The following is an 18945-nucleotide window of genomic DNA, read 5'->3' as shown; positions in this document are numbered from 1 at the left end:
ACAAATGGGACAGTGGAGGGGTTGCTTTCATGAGCAGTTTGGTACCTTCGTAATTATCTGGTAAGAGTATCAACACAGTTTACTAGAAATGAAACATGCATCTTTGTGGCTGACCTGCAGGGTGTGTGCTGCTCGTCCACTTACAGTGAGGAAAACAAGCTTGTGGCTTTGTGCTGGATGTGCTGCATGAAGCAAGCCCTGTTCAGTAATGAGCTGGATTTCTTAATGGTGTGTTCCCGAGAGTGCTGCTTTAGACCTGAAAACTGAGAGCAAGCTGTGAGCAAGCTGGAAACTGCTCACAATGATCATACTTGTTTGCAAGGCCACATGGTACTCTACCAGGCACAAACAATTCTCCTTGGTGACTCATTTTACTACTGGTATTCTTAAATGGTAAGATTTTTAAGGCTGCATACTATTAAATGTCTGGTACATTGCATGAGATGATCCACAGGCTTATTAGTCTATTTTTTGAGTGAAGATTTGGGGCACATCAGATAGAACCTGCTGTAAAACTTACCTTGGTGTGCAAGAGCACTGCAGAAATTGTGTGAGCAATGTAGTGAAAAGGTTTCCTTTTATTTTAAGCATGTATACTTCAAATACAATGTGTAAAAGGCTACACATGAAAGAGAATCAGGATTATTTATTGGTAGGGCTCATCCTGCTATATGCTGTGTACTGTTAAGCTGTTTCCTTCATATTTGAGATATGTGAGTAAGGTAACTTCATCCCTTCCCATTTTTCTTGTTCTTGCTAGCAGTGTTTTTTCTACATCTGCACAGTCCTTGTCGTTTACCGCTGTCAGGCTTCTTCCATGTCTCGTCACCTTTGGTTAGTGACTTACTGGTTGGTATCTTCTGTCAACTAACTAGCAATCTGAATTTCTAGACTTGCAGAGCGGTCAGTTCTGGTATGCAGACGCATGGAGAAGCTTTGTGTCTGAGTTAGAAAGCTCAGTAGGTGATGGAGATGCAAATCACTTGTGAAGCCTGGTGCAGAAGTGCTTCATAAATCTTTAAGGAGACGCAGCCTTCCCTTTAAATAGCAAGGTTTGCTGCTGCTCCTGAAATCTGTCAGTCTTAGGACAGAGACTGCCTTTGAAGAGATAAAAAATAGAATTGCAGGACAGTTTTGGAGACTATCAACCTTGTAAAGAACAGTTTGTTGTAAAAAGCTCTTGAAGCAGATGCAGTAGTGGCTCTGAAGCACTTGCATTGGTGTTTGCTCTTGAGGGTTCAGAATGTACAGGATTGAGGTTTAGGTGGGTTTCTGACACAGTGCAGTTTTTGCTAACACCTGACTGCCTTGTGGATTTTAAAATATCTTGTACCTGCTGAGTGTCCTGCTGCTTGTGTTCAAGAACCAGACAGCTGCAGTGCTCTAGGGCTTCCCTGAGTGGGAGCAACTTTCTTGGTGGGGAAGCAAAACTGACGAACTGCTCTTGAGTGTATTGAAAGAGAGCTTTGCAGCCACCATGGCAAGCAATGCATGCACAGTTTGAGACCTTCACCTGACAGGCTTTCATTGGTGCTTGGGTCGCACTAAGCTGCGGAGGGGAAACCTTCAACTTTTGCTTCCACAGCTTAGCTAATTAGCAGGCAAAAGACCCCGAGCCTTGTTAGGACTTTTGAAGTAGCAGCCTGCTCATCCCTCTGCAAACACACACTGTCACTAAATATTTATGCCGTGTCAGCTTAGTTGCTGTTGTGTAATCCCTGAGTTTACAACTGACGTAGGCACAATGATGGTGCAGAGATCACCAGCAGCAGATGGGATTTTGGGGATTGTTCAATTTCTCATTCACAGCTATTTTGGCCACTACAGTAATGTAACTGCTTCAGGGTATATTTTCTTGGAAATAATGCTGTCCTTTTATAAAGCTAGCTTACTTGTCACATCTGCTCTGTAAAGAGACTGGTGTCCTGTTTTGAAAGGAAGTATGGAAACCCCTGAGTTCTTCTTAGAAGGCTTTTGCAAGCCTTCTAAGACAGTCATCTGGTTAAAATTAAAGCTGTAGTTTGTATCAGTGATCATAAGACTAAGATGAACGGAAACTTGCAGCCTTTAAGGATTAGAATTTGTCAGGTTTTCTGGGTGATGATCTGCAAGCTTAGCCTGTATCTGACTTAGCAGCTCTAGCTGGGCTGAGAGCATTGTCAACTTCTGACATGTGTCTTGGTAATTGAGAACAATCGTGCAGGTAATAAAGAGAAGTAAACTTTGTTTAAACTGGAGTTAATGTGTTACGTTAATGGCATACATTTGGAAGCAGCATCTGTTATTTCTCATATCAACTCTCATGTATTCAGCAGGTGCTAAAACTTCAAAGCTGAGGTCAGTGGTAGCTCTGCCCTTGCTGGGAATTGTGATCCTTGTGAATGCATAGGAGTGTGAAAGATGGTGAGCAAGCTCGTTATCTCTGACAGGAGAAGAGGTTCCAGTTGCAGGCCAGAAATCCTGGTAGGAGGCTTAAGTTCAGTAGTGTCCCTCTGTTTTGAAAACATTCTAGTCTTTCTGATGTCACTGAAAGTGTGTTTCTGTGTTAGCCTTGTGAAAAGTATATCTCGATCTGTGTCTAAAGTTTTTGAAATGTTTGCTAGGAGAGCTGAACTGAAATCTGTTTTTGTTTGTGCTTGCTGGAAGAGCAATGAAAAGACCTTTTATTCTAGCTAGCTTTTTTGTTACGTGTTGCTGTTTGCAGGGTGAAAGTTAGTTGTCAGCGCTTGTGTTTGTAAATCTCTTTTTAAGGGCTGATTACTCTGGGCCGAAAGTTGGCAGCAAGATCTCAGCCCTAGAGCATTGTTTGGGGTTTTGCACGTTTTAAACAACAGATCTGTGTGTGAGAATGCTCGCTGCAGCGGAGCCTCCTGTCACTCCAGGCAGCGCAGCAGCCGCTGGGAAAGCGCTCAGCGGGAACGGGAGAGATGGCAGCCGAGTGCCGATGGAAGCAGAGCAATGGGGAATACACTCGGGGAGGCTTGGCAGGGGCAGCAGTGATTTTGTTGGCTGTGTAGCAATCAGGTAGATGTCGCTGAGCTGTTTCCAAGGCTGTGGTATGTGTAGATGCCGGTGGGGTGTAAATACCTTCAGACAGTTGAATGTTAACTCTGCTGGTGCTGTGATAACTAAAACGCGGTGTGAAGGGTAGCCTGATGTTGACACCACGGTAGTACACACATGTGGCTTGAATGGCAGTCTGCTCTGCTTGCCCTTGCACCCAGACAAATGGGATCGTGTGGTTGTGTGCACTTACCTGTGTAGTCACCCTATGGACTGTTGCTGATTTGTGTCTGCTATCATCTGAAATGATGAGATTTCTTCAAACAAGCTGCATTTGGAAGTATTTGGCAGTAAAGAACCATGTGGTGTCAACTATGATTCTATAACTATATTATCAACTTCAAAAAGTAAAAAGACACACAATGTTCTCTCCCCCTCAGAAAAACTCAAAACCACAAAAAAAAGACCCAACCAACACCCCAAACAAACAAAAAAACCCCACCAAACCCACCAACTCAAAAAGCCTCCACAACTTGTTTGATGTTGTAGAGGGAAAGCAGTGGTCTGTCACCCATGTTGCTCAACCAGGTAGTCTCAGTCCTTCCTGAGAGTATTCTTGTAGCTCCTCAAAGTAGCCACTGCTGACAGGTGCCTTCAGGGACAGATCTATACAGAAGAGTAAGGAGTTCCTGCCCCTGTCTTCCCTGTTGTGAAGAGAACAGCTGTGTTAGGATGCCCTTCCTGCTGCAGTTCCCAGGCTGAGCAGTGTGTTAGCAGTTTGGGACATGGTAGAACATTGTGTGATTCTTTAATTATATTCAATTTTAACCTCTGTTTTAAACTTCTGGGCCATAACTCCCTTGTCTGCTTACAAACTAAATGCAGTAAAATCCATGCAGATTCTCTTGGGTTAAGCGTTCTGGAAGTGAATCTTTGCATGTCTTGGGAGTAACTTTGCACTTGGCACAATGTACCTGAAATTGTTGAACCTGGCTAATTACCAAATGGCAAGGCAAAAGAAAAGTGAAGATGTTCCGGGTGCATTTGCAGGATTCAAATTGTGCATAACATTGCAAACTTCTGATTGTCTGCTTCTGATCAATTCAGAAATGCAGTTGACTGTGACCAGACATCTTTTGTGGTGGACAGTGGGATTGAAGTATTTAAAAGCTTATTTAAGAAGCTGTGGGCTTCTGAAGGTTTTTCTTGTGGGTTTAATTTTTGTGTAACTTGAATGAAGAATTGCAGCCTACTTCTGCAGCTCAGTGTTCTGCCATAGGTTTTGCTATCTCCAGCCCAGATGGGTCTGCTGGATTGCATTTTCTTCAGTGTCTCCTTACTGCAGCAGCTGTTTCTAAGCAAGGATGAGGTTTACCAATCAGCAGTTTAGTGTAACTTTTTAAGTGGTGGCCAAGTTAATTATTCAGTGGAATGATATTTTAATGCAGCAGTAAAAATTGTCACATTTAACATGTTCACTGACTATGAAAGTAGCATCAAAAGAAAATGAACTCCCAAACTGTCAGTCCAGAGTGCAGTTTGTAGTGTAGTCGTAGTTCTAGTTGTAATTTCTAGCTGCCAGATACCGATTTTGGTCCCAGTAAATAAACTTGGTGATGATGGCTTCTGTTACTGTGTTTCTTCCTGAAGTCATGCAGCCTTTCCCACAAGCACTATTTTCTGACGGTGGAAGCCTGCAGTCATAGAAACTTTCTGTTCTAACAGACCAGTGAGTGGCACCGCTGCAGTGGAAGAGGTGCTGGTACTAACTTTGCAGTGCAACTCTGCCCAGCAGAACACTTGACATGCTGGGGCCTTAGAGCTGTGTGACAGTGCTAAGGGAAGAAAATTATAGAACTGCAAAGGAAATCCCTCTGCCTTTGAGGCATTTCCCTGTGATTTACCCACTTTCAGAGAGGCAGTAGCTGCTCATTCTTAAAAGCTTGGGACTTAGAAGGCAGGTTGAATATCCTCTTTAAACAGATTTTGATAGCATCTCACTTGTTTTGAGAGCTGCTTTGATCTTTCAGGATCAAAAAACAAATGTATGGGTTTGGCATTGTAGTTATTAAAAATAATTTGTTCCCAAGGTGAGTGGATTTCATGTGGTGTGTATCACAGCAAATCTGGGTGACTGAGAATATGGTTCTTAGTCCGAGTAATCCAAACAGAGCTACCTCAAGCTTCAATCCAGATTTGAGCGTCTTGCGTAATCTCATCTAAAGGACTTCTGATAAGAGTCTTGTGTAATCTCATCTGAAGGGCTTCTGAAAAGCAGCAGAAGGCTGTGCTGCTGGTCTCATTGCCCCTGGCTTGCCCAAGAAATCTGAAGTTGCAGTGTGCACATTGCAGTCATGTGCGATCTATCAAGGTGGCTAACAACTTCTCTACTCTGGGCTGAAATTAATGATTTAGCTGAATACTTAGTGCTTCATGGCCAGTCAGCAATTGCTTTGAAGGATGTGTGTAAAGGAACTTTACTCCTGTTTGCTGGACTCACATGATTTTAGCTGGTTTCCTTCCACAATCCACAGATATATGAAGTATTGCTGCTAACACTGCATACCAGAGGAGTGAAGAGATTGCAGCATGACTGAAGGCAGTCTGTTCTGAGAGGGGAAGGGGAATGTGAGAGAGAAACAGGTGACATAAAGGGATGCAGGGAAGTACCTTGGCTCTGGTGTGGAGATCAAGATATTGAGTCATTGCTGACAAACACAGCTGTCTTACTGTGAAGTGGACTTCACCTTGTGAATCTGGACTGCTGTGCATGCTCAAGGTTATCCTGAGCAGCAATGGAGATTATACAGAGTGAACACAATGTGCAAGAAGTTTAGATCAAAATGTTAAGAGGCTAAATCAAACTTTTTAAAATAATATGAACAGAAGCATTCTCCAAGGAGCTTGGACACCTTCCACATGAACACTGTGCAGGCAGCTTCCCATGCCTGGGCTTGAGCAACACAGAGTCAAGCTGTTTAACACTTGCTCTTGAAAAAATTAACTTCATCTTGAGGCTGATTTTGTCTTTTGTGAAACACAAATGTCCTGAGTGAATTCCAGACTTGCTGCCATGCAGGTTCTGTGTATGCTCATGTGTGTAATACCATATGTAAGGGCAGAATTGTTTCTGTTGTTTTTCTGTTGTTTCTTTGGGGTTGTATTGTTGAGATTTTTATTTGGTGGTGGTGTTTTTTTGAGTTTTTGTTTGTGCAGTTTCTTCCTTAAATAGCTTCTATTCCAAGATCCCTGGCAAGGTTGGGGGTGGGGGGGGGTAAGTCTTGCAGGAACATAACTGTGACATAGTGAATGTGTTTCTTTCCAAAACATGTTTTTCAGCTGTCTTTGCATCCATGGTATTAAGTGGTATGCAACTGTCCATCGAAGTTCATCCAATGGGGGATGTCACTGTATTTTTTTCAACTGCATGTGCAAAATATCTGCTGCTGATCTGCTCAGTGCAGACACTTGACTAAGTTCTTGAGTGCCACAATTTATCGTAGCAGTTTTGAATGTGTTCAGTCAGTTGTATGGAAAACTTTTGCCCCTTTGAAGATGCAGTGCAGGGGAGGTTCCATGGAAGGCTGTAAAGACATAGACTGAAAGATGTACCGTTTATTTCCAGTCTCTTTAAGACACCCCAAAGGAGATTATGCTGCTAAAGAAAGGGCTCATGCTGTTACTTTCCCTGTGCTTCATATCTTTACTTCTGTTTTAAAGGAGGTTGTAGAGATTGTTACCCTAAAATTTGTCTCCAGTCTGAAGGCCATAACTGTCTCTCATGTTACAGATGCAGTACTGCAATTTCCACCTGAATAAGTAACTGAAAAAGCATATTACAGCTTGCTATGGGTTCTTTTAGGAGGAAAAATCTCATCCTGGTTTTACACCCCAGTGTTTACTTCTGAGACTTAATGCTTTCAATGAGCTTTTATTGTTTTATGAAGCCCAGGGTTTGTTTTTTTGAAATAACAGTAGTAACAGCATCAAATTTCAAAGCAAAGTCGCTGTCAGACTTTAAACTCTGCTCAGTTTTCTACTTGTCTAATCAAATAACATTTTAGGATGTTGGAGCAGAACAACTTGCTGAGTGTTACTAATCCAGCAGAGCTGTTGTAACTTGTTTCTTAAGGTTCACAACGGCTAAGTGACTGGTGGAGTAGTTGTAGAAGACAAAGTTTGGTTTGTGACTAAATGCTTCTTAAGAAGTTAAGTCTCCCAGATGGGGTGAAGAAGTCAGGATTTGAAAAGCAATCTGAATAATTAAGGTGAGAATCAAGGGAAACTTTCCCGGTGGAATTCCCCTGCCCCAGTGTCCATCTGCTCTCCTGAAGCAGGCAGCAGCTGGCAGCTGAGTGTGTCTTGCAGGGCTGCTTTACCCTCACTCTGCCATACCGTTTTCTCTGAGCTCTAATCCTGACCCTGCGGTGTGGAAGCTCTTTGTACCTTTGGTCTAAAGCGGCCTGGCATGTCAGGAATGGCTGCGAGTTCTCAGGAATTTCAACTACCACTTACAGAATCTTTTATCTTCATGTTTCCGCAGCTTACAAAGGTGACCAGCAAAGTTCTCTGTGAGCAGCCAAAAAGCAGACAGCTCATGACTTCTGATCAGGACACTAAAGTTGTGGCTGAACCGCAGGTGCAGCAAGTACAAGAAGTTAAAGACGGTTCTCATCTCGTAAGTATTACAACTGCAGACTCCCTTGGTCTGAGGGGTGCATGAAACAGTTTTTTTCAACTATCTTCATCAAAGTCATATATCAGAATATTTTAGACGACAGTTGGCTGATAGTAGTGCAGCATAAAATACCAGAGCAGAGCTGTTAAAGGTAGCCAGCTCTCCATGCATGTTCCAGCAGCTGCACACATTTGAAGCACAGGACTTCTTAGACTGTGCACCAACTGCTGCCAGTCTTGAGCTAGCTTTTAGCTCACACATTAGCATGGCAGGGAAATGCACTTGGCACGTGTCTGCAATTGAAAAGTCCAGAGACATGCAAATAGGAAATTGCACTCTGTAACAGGAATTTTGCTGTCAGTTCTGCCAAGTGGCAGTGTGCTGCTGTGCTCCCGTGCAGGATCCAGCAAGTGGCTTTCTGGGATGCTTTTGGCAGCTCATACAGCAGCTCAGGCTGTGTGCACATTGCAGTAAATGCTATGTTGTCTGCAAGACTAAATGCTTGATTTGTATGTAAGCTCTGCTCGTTTTCATCTTTGATCATCAACTGTATGTTGGAGGGAATGTTTCCTCTTGGGATGTCTTGAAGGGTTTGGTTTGTGTCTGTTCTACTAGGCACTAAGCTTGTGTTGTGCTAAGCAGCACATGCCTGCTGATTCCACCTCTTGCAACAAGCAGTAAGGAGCATTGTGAAAAAGACTCTCCCCTCAACTCCTTTTCTTTGCTAAGCAAGCTTGTGGGGTTTTTGTTTGTTCCACCTTCACCTCTGTTTTTGTTCTGGGTTCTCCTCTGCATTTTGCATTTCTCAGATATGAATTTTGTCTATTTGACAGTAGGAGGAAATGCTGGATCCATTTTTGTGCCATACTTTTGAAAGTTGAGCATTTCTGATTCTTTTTAACCCCTGTACTCAAGGCATTAATTCCAACAGACCAGTGTGTAAGCTTGAGTAAGACTCTTGCAGATTTGCTTCAAAAGCTTGCAGGTGTCAGTGCACTTGCAGCAGCTGCTTTAATATTAAAGGTGCTGTGATTAGTCTTTACATTGGTGCTAGCTCTTGTAACTTGGCACACTGCAATTTTTCATAAAGCTACATGCAAAGTTGGGTCTAAGTCTTACTTTCTGTTCTTTCATGGTTACTTGGAGAGAGTAAGAATTTCTTCCAGTTCCAGAAAATGTCTGCTTTTTTGCTTAGTAGAGGACAATAATGTCAGTTTGGATATCCTGAAGTGTATCAGTAGTGCTGTAATGGTGCATTTCAGGTAACTCATTCTTTGAGTTGAAAGCTTTTCCTTTGAATATTTTATTCCCAAAAGACTGTAGCTTATTTAGCCTTTAAAAATTATATCAGTGTGATACTTCTCAGTGTTCACATTCTGTCACATTATGGTAGAGTTAGACCACAAGACAATTGTTGAATCCTTAGGCACCTGTGGAGGGCTTCTCATGCCTGTGTTTAATTTCTTTGCTGTGTAAAATGGGTATTTAAACTCTTGATAGTCTATTTAGCCTTGATCTGTTGGAGGGGAAGTTGAGCAATCTGGCGGTTGTGCTGTGTGTTGTGATGTCGCTTTTCTCTTTTCCCTTAACCAAGGCTGGGTATGATGTCATATATGGCCTGAGAGTGCAGGATGATCACTGCTTCTTCAGGACCAGTTACTCTATTACAGAAAATGGATGAAGGAAATTAGATATCAAACTCTATTTTAAAACTTGGCTCTGTGAGATGATGGGATAAACCCCTTTTCCTTGAGAGGAAACAGGCATATGTGAAAGTAGATGGATAGGTATATTCCTGTTAATTACCATCAACCAACTCAGTGCAAGACAGAGGGCTTAAATACTAAGAAAAATGATTGTTCAGGTTATGGAGGTGCTGCTTCAGAGCAATTTTGTTTCTTGGAGAGGGAAAACCTGTTCAGAGTCAAAATATGTATGAAGGAAACCAACCAAACCAAAATAAGCAAAATCCACCCCCTATCTGAGCTGGGCTCCAAAGTGGTAGAGCACAGCTTTTGTTGAAGTGCTTTTCAGAGCAGGTGGCAATGTTTAACTTAGCCGGAAGGTTTTTAAGACTTAGGGAGTCTTGAAAGTTAAACAACTGAGCTCAGCTGACGTAGCAGAGCAGTAATGTGGTGTGTTCTGCTTAAACCTGTGTTGCTGTTTGCTTTGGGTTTTTAATGATAATCTCAAAACTAAGAGTATTGAGAAATGTGTAACATACATGCTTAAAACTAGAGATTCTCATTGGAACTGTTAGATAAAAGCTAAGGAACAAGTAGAAAATGTGCCTTTGTACATGAGGAGAAGAGTATGGGAAAACTGGAAGGGGTTTCTGCTTGCCTGAACTGCTTCATGCATTTTCTCCCCATTGGTTGATAGCTGAAGTGCTTGTTAAGGCCCTGGAGAAGTGGACTTTGCCCTGGTCTGTCTCTTATCGGCACTCAGTTTCTCTCTGGGAAGCAAGCAGGCAGTGGTTGATTCACAGAGAGAATCCTGCTGCTTGTTTATCTGTCTGGAGGAGTTTTCTGAGCAGTGGCAAACTTCGCAAGTGTGGTTGTGACTTTATGCAGATGTTAAAAGCAGCTGAATTGTTTGCTTGTGGCAGGTCTTCCAAAAACTTGCTATTATAAGTAACTCCCTCCCCCTTTCCCTGGACTTGGCTCCAGAGAATGCTGAGGAGAGGAGTGACTTGGCATAGTTTAAGTCTGGATCCAAGCACGTTGAATAGCTTTGGCCCATGGGAGAACGCAAAACAATGCGGCAGATGGCAGCAATGGTGCACCAGGCTCCCTGGCCTGAAGAGCTGTCTCTTGCAGCCATGCAGAGGGTAAGATGAGGGGGCAAGGTAGTCTTCCTCTTTTCTTACTTTACAGTTTCAAAGTAAACTTGCTAAGGAGGGAATGTATTTCCTAGCCAACTCAGCAGTCTCTTTCATGGGCAGAGAATTAGTGGCTAATAGGTTTCCCCTGGGAGCTAATGAGTACGTTCTTCACATACAAAATCTGAATCTGCCTGTGGCATTTAAAGTTCTGTTTAAGAATCCAAAACACATCATTTTGTTGTGATTTGTTTGTCCTTCAAGCAGAGTACTTACCTGGAGAAAGTTACATTGCAGCTGTGTTACAGCTTTGCATTTATTTATTTTTTTAAGAGAAGTATCATAAGAAATTACTCACTATTTGACTCCCTTGAGAAAGCTTCTGAGAAGCAATTCACACTGCAAGAGATTCACCTCTGTTCTGTTTTGTGCTGCTGAATACGAAATCTACTGCTGTTACTGCAGAAGCGCTTCACAGTGACTACAATGGAGACCAGAGTGAACCTTCTGACTTTCTGGAGTCCTTCTGCACTTGCTCAGTACTGCCTTGTACATGCAAGTTACTGCCATAAGACTGAACAGTTTGGGGTAATAAAAAACCTTGAGTTCTCTTGTATCTGATTTAAGTCTGCTCTGGTTCAGTGCCGTATTGTTTTTCTTGTTAAGGGGGATAAGGAGGAACAAAATGCATGGTTCTGGTTCTGTTCATTACTCTAAATGGATGTAAACTTAGTTTGCTGACTAGATGTGAATGAGAAAAAGAGGAACTCAAATTTTATGTTGATTTTTCTGTGGGAAGCCAGTGAAGAAGACTGGAAGGATGAAGAGGCTGTGGGCTTCTCTGGTAAACATGGAGTTATTTCTTCCTTGGAATTTTGGGAACAGCAGAAATCTTGCAACATGGTGGAATCAGGGGCCATATAGATTGTATAGATGCGGCTTAGGACGTGATTCAGTATTACAAAGTACATGGACTTGCTGTGAAAGCATCTTCAAAGAGAGTCCCAATAGCTATCATGCAGAACAAAAATTAATAATAGTAGAGTATTAGAGCATGGATCTGTGTTAAGCAGCCTTTAACCTGCAAGTGTATTTTACAGTAGAAATTAAACCAGATCTCTTACTTTCCAGCTGAAAGGCAAGTACCTGAGTTAGCCTTAATACCCTCACATACTGCTGTATGAATGCAAGGAAGCAAGCTGTCAGGATGACTCAAAGCTCTGCTTCAGGTGCATCTTGCTAACATTTGCTGTGAGGTGTGCAACGAGTTTCAAACTAGCCTTTCAGTGTACAGCTGAAAGAATATTTGAAATGGATTTGAAGAGGCTCTCCTGTTTTACTTATTTTTTCAGTATCTTTTAAGTAATGGAGTAGAATGCTGTAGTGGTATAGTCTGCAGGCTCTCTGAATGAAATATTGGCAGTGGATTTGAGAAGAGGCCTGGCTGAATGAAGGTTCTGTAAATGCAAACAAGAACTTTGGAGCAAAAAAAAATGCTGGGTATTCTCCATCTCCTTATTTGGCTTCTTTTTTCAAAGAAATGACCACTCTCTCAGCAAGTAAAGGCACTTGCACTAGAAGTCTTGCAGTGAGTAAAGGCACGTGTATGAAGATGTTCCAGCTGTGGTGAAGTCAGGAAGAAGCCCGTTTGTAGACAGCAGAGAACTTTGGCTGGAGACAGACTTCTGGAAGAAGGAGCCTTTAGGCACACTACTCGTGAAATCCATCTGGAGTTGGAGTTTTGTGTGTAGAAGAATGCACACCTTTTTTTGGATGTGAAGGGTAAATCCATCCTGCTACGGTACTGGGTAGCCAGATGATCTTGAGACCCCTTCCAGTGCTCTAAGTCTGTTGTGTGTTCTTTTCCCACCCCTCCACTGATAACGAAGGAAAAAAAGGCCTGGACCAGAATTAGCTCCTGATAACATACGACTGCTCAATGGAATACATGAGCTCTTAGCTATCTTTAGCCAGTTTTTCCTAAAGAAGTCATCTTGCTGTAGGTTCAGCTCTGGGGGAGGGGAGGAGAAGGAGAAAATAGTTCAAAATATTTATTTTACTAGCTTCCACTGGTTTAGCCTTTGAGTCAGGTTTGAAGATGTGAAGCCAGAATACAATTTATCCTTGTACAGAAAGCAAAGGTTGTATTAAACAGGAAGCTGAGCAGGTTTTTTGCACTCATGGACATTGTGAAAGATGTCATTTGACTACTTTAATGATTTGAATGAAGGAAACTCTTCAGGAAATTAAACAATGGAAGTTTGTAAGACTTGGTAATACTTGTAAACAGACTGTAATCTCATTAGGAGAATGGTTTAGCTTGAATATTACAGTGCATATGATGAAATACTACAGCGTTGCTCAGCAGCTGGGATTTGGACTTTGAGTGGCAATGACACATGAACCCCTGCACGGTTTAAAGTGTGCTATTTTTGGCAGCTGGGTGTTGGTTTGTCTCCTCAGTAGCAGTAGAAAGTTAGTGTATAGAGGAAGGTGGTTGTGATGAGAAGACTCCCCAACGCTGCTGATTGAAATGGGCTGCTGTTTCAGTAAAGAATGGCATAACAGCACGACTGAGGAGAAAACCAGCTTGTTGCAAAAATCTGTGGAAGAGGAAGGAACAGATCCAAGGATAAGTAAACCTTTCTCTTCAGTTCTAGGAAGTGTGGAGAGCCAGGGTCTGCGTGCAGTGGGAAGGACGGTTGGTGGGGCAGCGGTGCTGGCTGGCAGGGAACGCAGGCACAGCAATGGCTGCGCAGCACAAGGCTCAGCACTTGGGCTCTCGGATGGACAAACGAAGTATCCGTCATACAAAAGCATGGAGAGTGCTCCCCGTGAGAGCTCTAGGAGGACCTATGACAGACCTTTTAGCTTCTTGAACTCTTTTAGTCACCTCCTGAAGGTCTCTGGTACCTATGGAAGCTCTCAGAAAGTTGAAGAAATGAAAGGCAAAGTTACTGAAAAAGCAGTGCCTGAAAAACCTAATGGCAGCGGTCAGGACGTGAGCAGTACAGGAAAGGTTAACACTAATGTGAGTCCTGAAAGCGTAGCTGCAAAAGAGCCTGGCTTCTTTAATCATGTCTCTCCTTCCCATGTACCAGACATCCTAGACAGAGGGTTACAGGGTGGAATTTCCTTAAACAGATGTGCTCTGGATGATGGTGCAGTTAGATATGGGGATTCAGGGCAGAGGGAAGCAACTGCAAATGTTGAAGACAGGAAGAGTGACAGCCTACAAAACGTTTCAAGTTCATATAAAGAAACTACTCCAACGTTTTCCTATCCTGATGTAGACAACAGACAAAATACAAAAGATAGGGAGTTTTACAGTATTTGTGTTGTAGATTCTGAAGATCTGAAAGGAGATGAAGAGGTGCCAGCTGCTGTGTGTGAAGGTGCTGCAGCAGACTTGGATAACTCAGCTGTTACTGGTAAAGGAATGTGCAGCATGGCACGAACTTCAGACACTGGAGAGGAATTTCCAGTGCAGCGCTCAGAACAAGAGGAAGCTGAGTTTAGTTCACAGATAGAACTGCTTGAGTATAAAAGAGAGGAAGGGGCAAACACACAGGAAACGGAAACAAACAACTATTGCAGCATAGACATCCAGTCTCCACATGAGAACTCCATTGGTGGCAGGAGTCAGGTGCATAGGCTAGATACTGGCAATACAGTCACAGATGGCTTAGGAGCAGAAGTATGTGATGAAGTCGTCCCTAAGAGTTGCCAAGAGGACACACATACTATAGGTGCTGCTGTCAGTTGTGATAAATCACTCCATAGAGCTTGTGATCCTGTGAAAAATGTGGATGCTGCTGAAGAGAACCAGTTTGATCTTAATACATTAAAACCAGCACACAGTGACTGCATTTCCAGTGCACTGTTAAACGCTCTCTGGAAAGAGAAATGCCCAGATGCACTTTGGCATAGCTGGGAAGCTTTGAATGTAGCTGAAATGCACAAAACCTTGGAAGAAAATTCTGATTTTCACACTCAGGTGAAGGGTTGCCCTGAGAAGATATTAGCTGAAGTTGCAAACTGCAGTGGCATGCAAGATGATGTCTGTGTGAGTCTGATTGAGCTAAAAGGTGACATGCCTGTGGAAACTGGTAGCTCGAGCAGAACTCAGTCATGGCTAGGTGCTGGTACCATGACATCTCATGAACTGCATCACATCTGCACAGGGGAAGTGTGCCTAGAGGAAGACAGCCTGAAGTCTCATATTTCACAAGAGTCACAAGGGAATGAAGTGAGCAAGAATTCAAAGTCAGACGATAAAGACACCCTTTCTTCTGTGTCTGTGGGAGAGAAGGATATGAACTGTAGTCAGGATGAGCAGCAGGATTTGTATTCCTGCCACACAGTGGCAAATCAATGGAGTGTGGGGACTGGCTCGGCTAAAGGAGACGGAGCTGCAGCAGAATCTCCGAAAGGGACAAAATGTGAAGCTCTCCTAAATGAGACAATTGATGAGATGGGAAAAGTAGATCAGAATTTAGATGCTAACACTGATTGTGATAAAAACACCTTAAATTGTATTGGAGGCTTGCCTTGTGGTCACAGTATTTACTCTGACTCCACTGCACCCCTAGCTTTGGACAGTTGTATACACAAGAGCGTGCAACTGGTAGATGACACTAAAGAGCTGGAAGATGCCAGAGGTCTCTTTCGTGAGGCCCGGACCTGTTTCCCTTCACAGTGTCAAAAGTCACATTCTCATGTACAGGAGAAACCAGTGGAAGAGCCTGAGTTGTGTCTTTGTGCCAGTCCGGAGCCAGAGGCTGGGAACACCCAAGTTGCTGTTGGATCTTCTGCTGAAGTAGGAGCAGAAACTTGTGAAAAAAGTCATGTAAATGAAAGTAGTCTTCAGGATGCAGGAGGGAAACAGTGTGTCAGTGTCCACCCAGAGGATGAGAACCTGACTGGATTTGGGTTGTCTGCTGGGAATCTAGAAGCTTTTAGCACAGGAAATGTAAAGCAAGTCGAAGCTGAGGGTACCAAACTGAGAACCACCTGTTATGGATTAAGTACTCAGGTGAATGACTTGACCACAGGTTTGGAACAGGTGCAGGCGGATCACAAGATTTTCTCAAACAAAGAGCTTGGAGATCTTGTTGACCCACAGCAGGTAGACAAACATGCTGCTACTCCTTCCTATGCAATCCACAGTGCCTGCAGGTCCACAGGCTGGCAGCGTGGTGCCCAGGGACCGATGGCAGCCGGAGCAGCTGGCCAAGAGCAGCAGCACACCTGTGAACCGGACAGACTCAGTCCTCAGGTGGAGGGGTGGCCACACTTGATCAGTCTTCAGACTGTCAGTGCTGACTGGACAAACCCACTGTTTTCTGATGCTGTCAGTGCGGGTAATGGGGAGTATCTGATGGGCTTGCCGTGGAATAATGTCCTCCCTGACAGCTGTGTGAAGGAGAACAGGCTGTGTGCAGTCAGTGATGGCTTCCAGAGAGACCCCCGAGCTGTAACAGGTGCTTCGTGTGCAGGGGGAAGGTATCCCTGTGAGCTGCTGGCATTTGAACCCGGTGGTACTTGGGATTGGCAAGACACAGACATGTTCGTAAGTATCCTGCCGAAGTGATTTGATGTTGCAGCTTTAAGCTGAAGCTAGGAGGTGGAATTGGTCAGGTCAGGTTGTTGCTTTATGTAGAAAATATTTCACATGGGGCTTTTAGGGGTTTTGTTACAGTTTATTTTTTCATTTGTGGCTTGGTTTTTTTCTTCTCCTTTTTGTTTTTGCTTATCTCCTGTGAAAGTTTAAACATTGGGCAAAGTTTCTTGATGTAGATTCTCAGTTCTAAATGAGATCTTACTGCAGACTGTTAATGGTGCTCTTTACCTTTGTATAGAGAGAAATGTGTGTGGATCTCCTGAGATCTTGATGTTTTGGCTTGGTAGCAATTAGGAGTCCTTTTGCTCACTTTGGAGATGATCTTCTGAAGTGCTGTAGAAAGGAGAGGCTACAGGAGAAGCATGAGGCAAGAGCTAGACTGGATCTTGGCTAGCTGGGGTAAGAAAAAGCCAACCTGTGGCAGCTGTTGCTCCTCTTCCTTCCCTGCTGAGCAGAGCCGGTCCTGAGCATTGCTCCCTGTGCTGGCTGCCATACAGCAGCTGCTCAGACCTTGCCCAGCGGTCACAGTGCTGGCAGTGTGTGGTACTACAGGCTGTTTGCTCTTCCCCGGGGGAACTCTTTTTGTAGTAAAAGTGGAAACTGATGGAACTCGATATCATCTTTGAATCCCTACTGTTCAAGTGGTTATATCAAATACTTCCACTTCCCTTAAGCCTTGTCTCTCATTCAGTAGAAGTGTTTGAGCTGAGATTCTTTAGATCTTCTGGATGTGTGTTCTGTGCACTATGATACTGAGTGCATGTGGTTCAGAATAATTAAAGCTTCATGGAGTCCTGAAGTGCCTGTTTTAAGCTCTGTGTCATTCCTACCATCCTTAAGTTCACAAAACCACTTTTAGTAACTTCTGTGTTCATGATTGTGAGTAGTGCTCTTTGCCAGTATGGTCCTCAGGTTAAAACACAGCAAAGGTATTCTGAGTATGGAACAACTTACTGTGTTTTACTCTGACATGAGCAAAAAGAGAAAATTGTCTTCTATCAAGAAAGTGGTGTAGATGCTGGCAGTAGAGAGCACCTTCTGAAGACCAGGGATAACTGGTTTTATAATGCTTATATATAACTATTCACACGTCCAGTTGAAAAGAGATCCGCCTAAGGTGCTTTCAGTGGATCTTGGGAATCCATTCTTGTCCTGCCTGGAGGGGGGCACTAACCTAACTTTGTGAATGCTTGGTTGTTCTCCTGCAGTAATGACAAGTTGTCATGCACATATTGTTGCTCTCAAGTGTTTTTTAATGCTTCCTTAAAACTGTTACCTGTTTAAATGCCCAGAAACCCCCACCCTGTGGTTCAGAATTGTCCTTGTTTTGTAAGGGTACTTAGCAGGAGCAGATGCAGGCACCAGCCCTGGATGGAGACCTGCCGCAGGCAAGTGCGGCTTGAGTCAGGCTGTCAAAGGTGAAGAGCAAACTGTTTGCTGTACTTTGCTCTGCTTGGATACCCTTTTCTGGTGACTCTTCATGAGGGAAATGAACCCTCTACAGCACAGTTCTGCCATTTTTGTACCTGAAGCAGCTATGGGGTGGCTGTTTAATTAACACATTTAGATGTGAGAAAAACCTGACAGTCCCATCTTGAGTGGTACATCTGGTAGTGTTACTTGAACACAGACACACAGGGGTGTGCTGTGCACTCAGAGAGTGCAGAATCAGAGCTGTGGTTTGTTGTTGTTTTTTTTTTTGTTGTTTTTTTCTTTTGCAGGAGTCAACCAAGGTTTCAGAGTTAAATCCTAATGCAAAAGTTTGGGGAAATCATATGCTACATTTGGAAGCAGGTGGTGCCACTGATGGTAGTGTGAACAAAACGTGGGAAGAAATACCTGAGCAGCCTCCAGGTTCTTGTCAAGAAGGTACGAGCAAGTTTGCAGCTGTTGATCGAGAGAAAGGTAGCATTCAGAACAAGGAATGCAAATATAGGAGCAGCTTCAGATGTGGCTGTAACTATAGTGTTCCTGTGATTAGAAGGGATGCTTTTTGAGTGTGTGATGTCTTTGCTGCAGGGCTGGATGCCAGTGTTGATGGCGACAAAAAGCACCAGAATGCAGTGCTGACAGAGCTGCAGGAGCCATCACCAGCACTGCCAGTGTCAGACCAGACAGAGATGAACCCATTGGCTCTTGATCATTCCGAATATGAGTCTCTGCATGAAACTACCCAGACAGGTAAGGAAGAGATAAACCTGCTTGGGCTTGGTTTTAAAACGAAAATAGATTGAGTCAAGCAGTACACATCCATTAAAGAAACAAACAAAAGACCCATAGCAACCAAACAAACCCCCCACAACAACCAAAACAACCTAGCTGACCCCAAACAAACCAGAAAAACCAAACAAAAACCTCAAGCTAACTTTTGTTCAATATGTGTGTTCTGTAAACAGACTTCAGAAAATCTCTCTTGTTCTCTGGCTTAGACATGTTTGGATATCAGTCTCCTCTTGTTGGGTTGTAGGCCTTAGGAGATCTGCACAGAACCAGTCATAAACTGTGGATATGATTGAGTATTGTTTTCTGGAATGTCACTCTGCATGACAGTCTCTAGTGTAGATGTTTTACATTTAAATATCTAACTAAGCTGCATCTCTCTAGTTGGGTCAGGTAGTGAGGTGGGATTCACACAGCGCATGGCTCAAGTAGTAATTTTGAATGCGTTGCAAGTTCAGTTTTGTGCTTCAAATGTAAAACAAGCAACAATTGATTTTTCACTCCTTTGCACTCTCTTTTAATGGAAGTTTGTGACTTTTTTCAGTGCAGCTGTTAGCTGTAGTCTATACTAGATGGCATGTTTTTAGAAACTTCTGGGAG

General features: G+C 43.3%; 1 protein-coding gene across 5 annotated transcripts in view; it reads left to right on the top strand.

Moving 5' to 3' along the window:
• Positions 1 to 18945, top strand: part of LARP4B (La ribonucleoprotein 4B) — a 49655-nt gene that overhangs the window by 10967 nt on the left and 19743 nt on the right. For 3 of the 5 annotated variants that reach the window (XM_064162553.1, XM_064162551.1, XM_064162548.1), the window contains exons 2-4: positions 7547 to 7681; positions 17847 to 18030; positions 18145 to 18306. In XM_064162553.1, the coding sequence (XP_064018623.1) occupies positions 7601 to 7681; positions 17847 to 18030; positions 18145 to 18306 (427 nt within the window). In that variant the 5' untranslated portion in view covers positions 7547 to 7600. Of the gene's footprint in view, positions 1 to 7135; positions 7272 to 7546; positions 7682 to 17846; positions 18031 to 18144; positions 18307 to 18945 lie in introns of all 5 variants that reach the window. The other 2 variants (XM_064162550.1, XM_064162552.1) reach the window with 2 other exon arrangements.

This window comes from Pogoniulus pusillus, chromosome 23, assembly GCF_015220805.1.
Source record: "Pogoniulus pusillus isolate bPogPus1 chromosome 23, bPogPus1.pri, whole genome shotgun sequence".
Lineage (NCBI taxonomy): Eukaryota > Metazoa > Chordata > Aves > Piciformes > Lybiidae > Pogoniulus > Pogoniulus pusillus.
The sequence above is the reverse complement of the archived record's forward strand: the minus strand, read 5'-3'. Positions and strand labels throughout refer to the sequence as shown.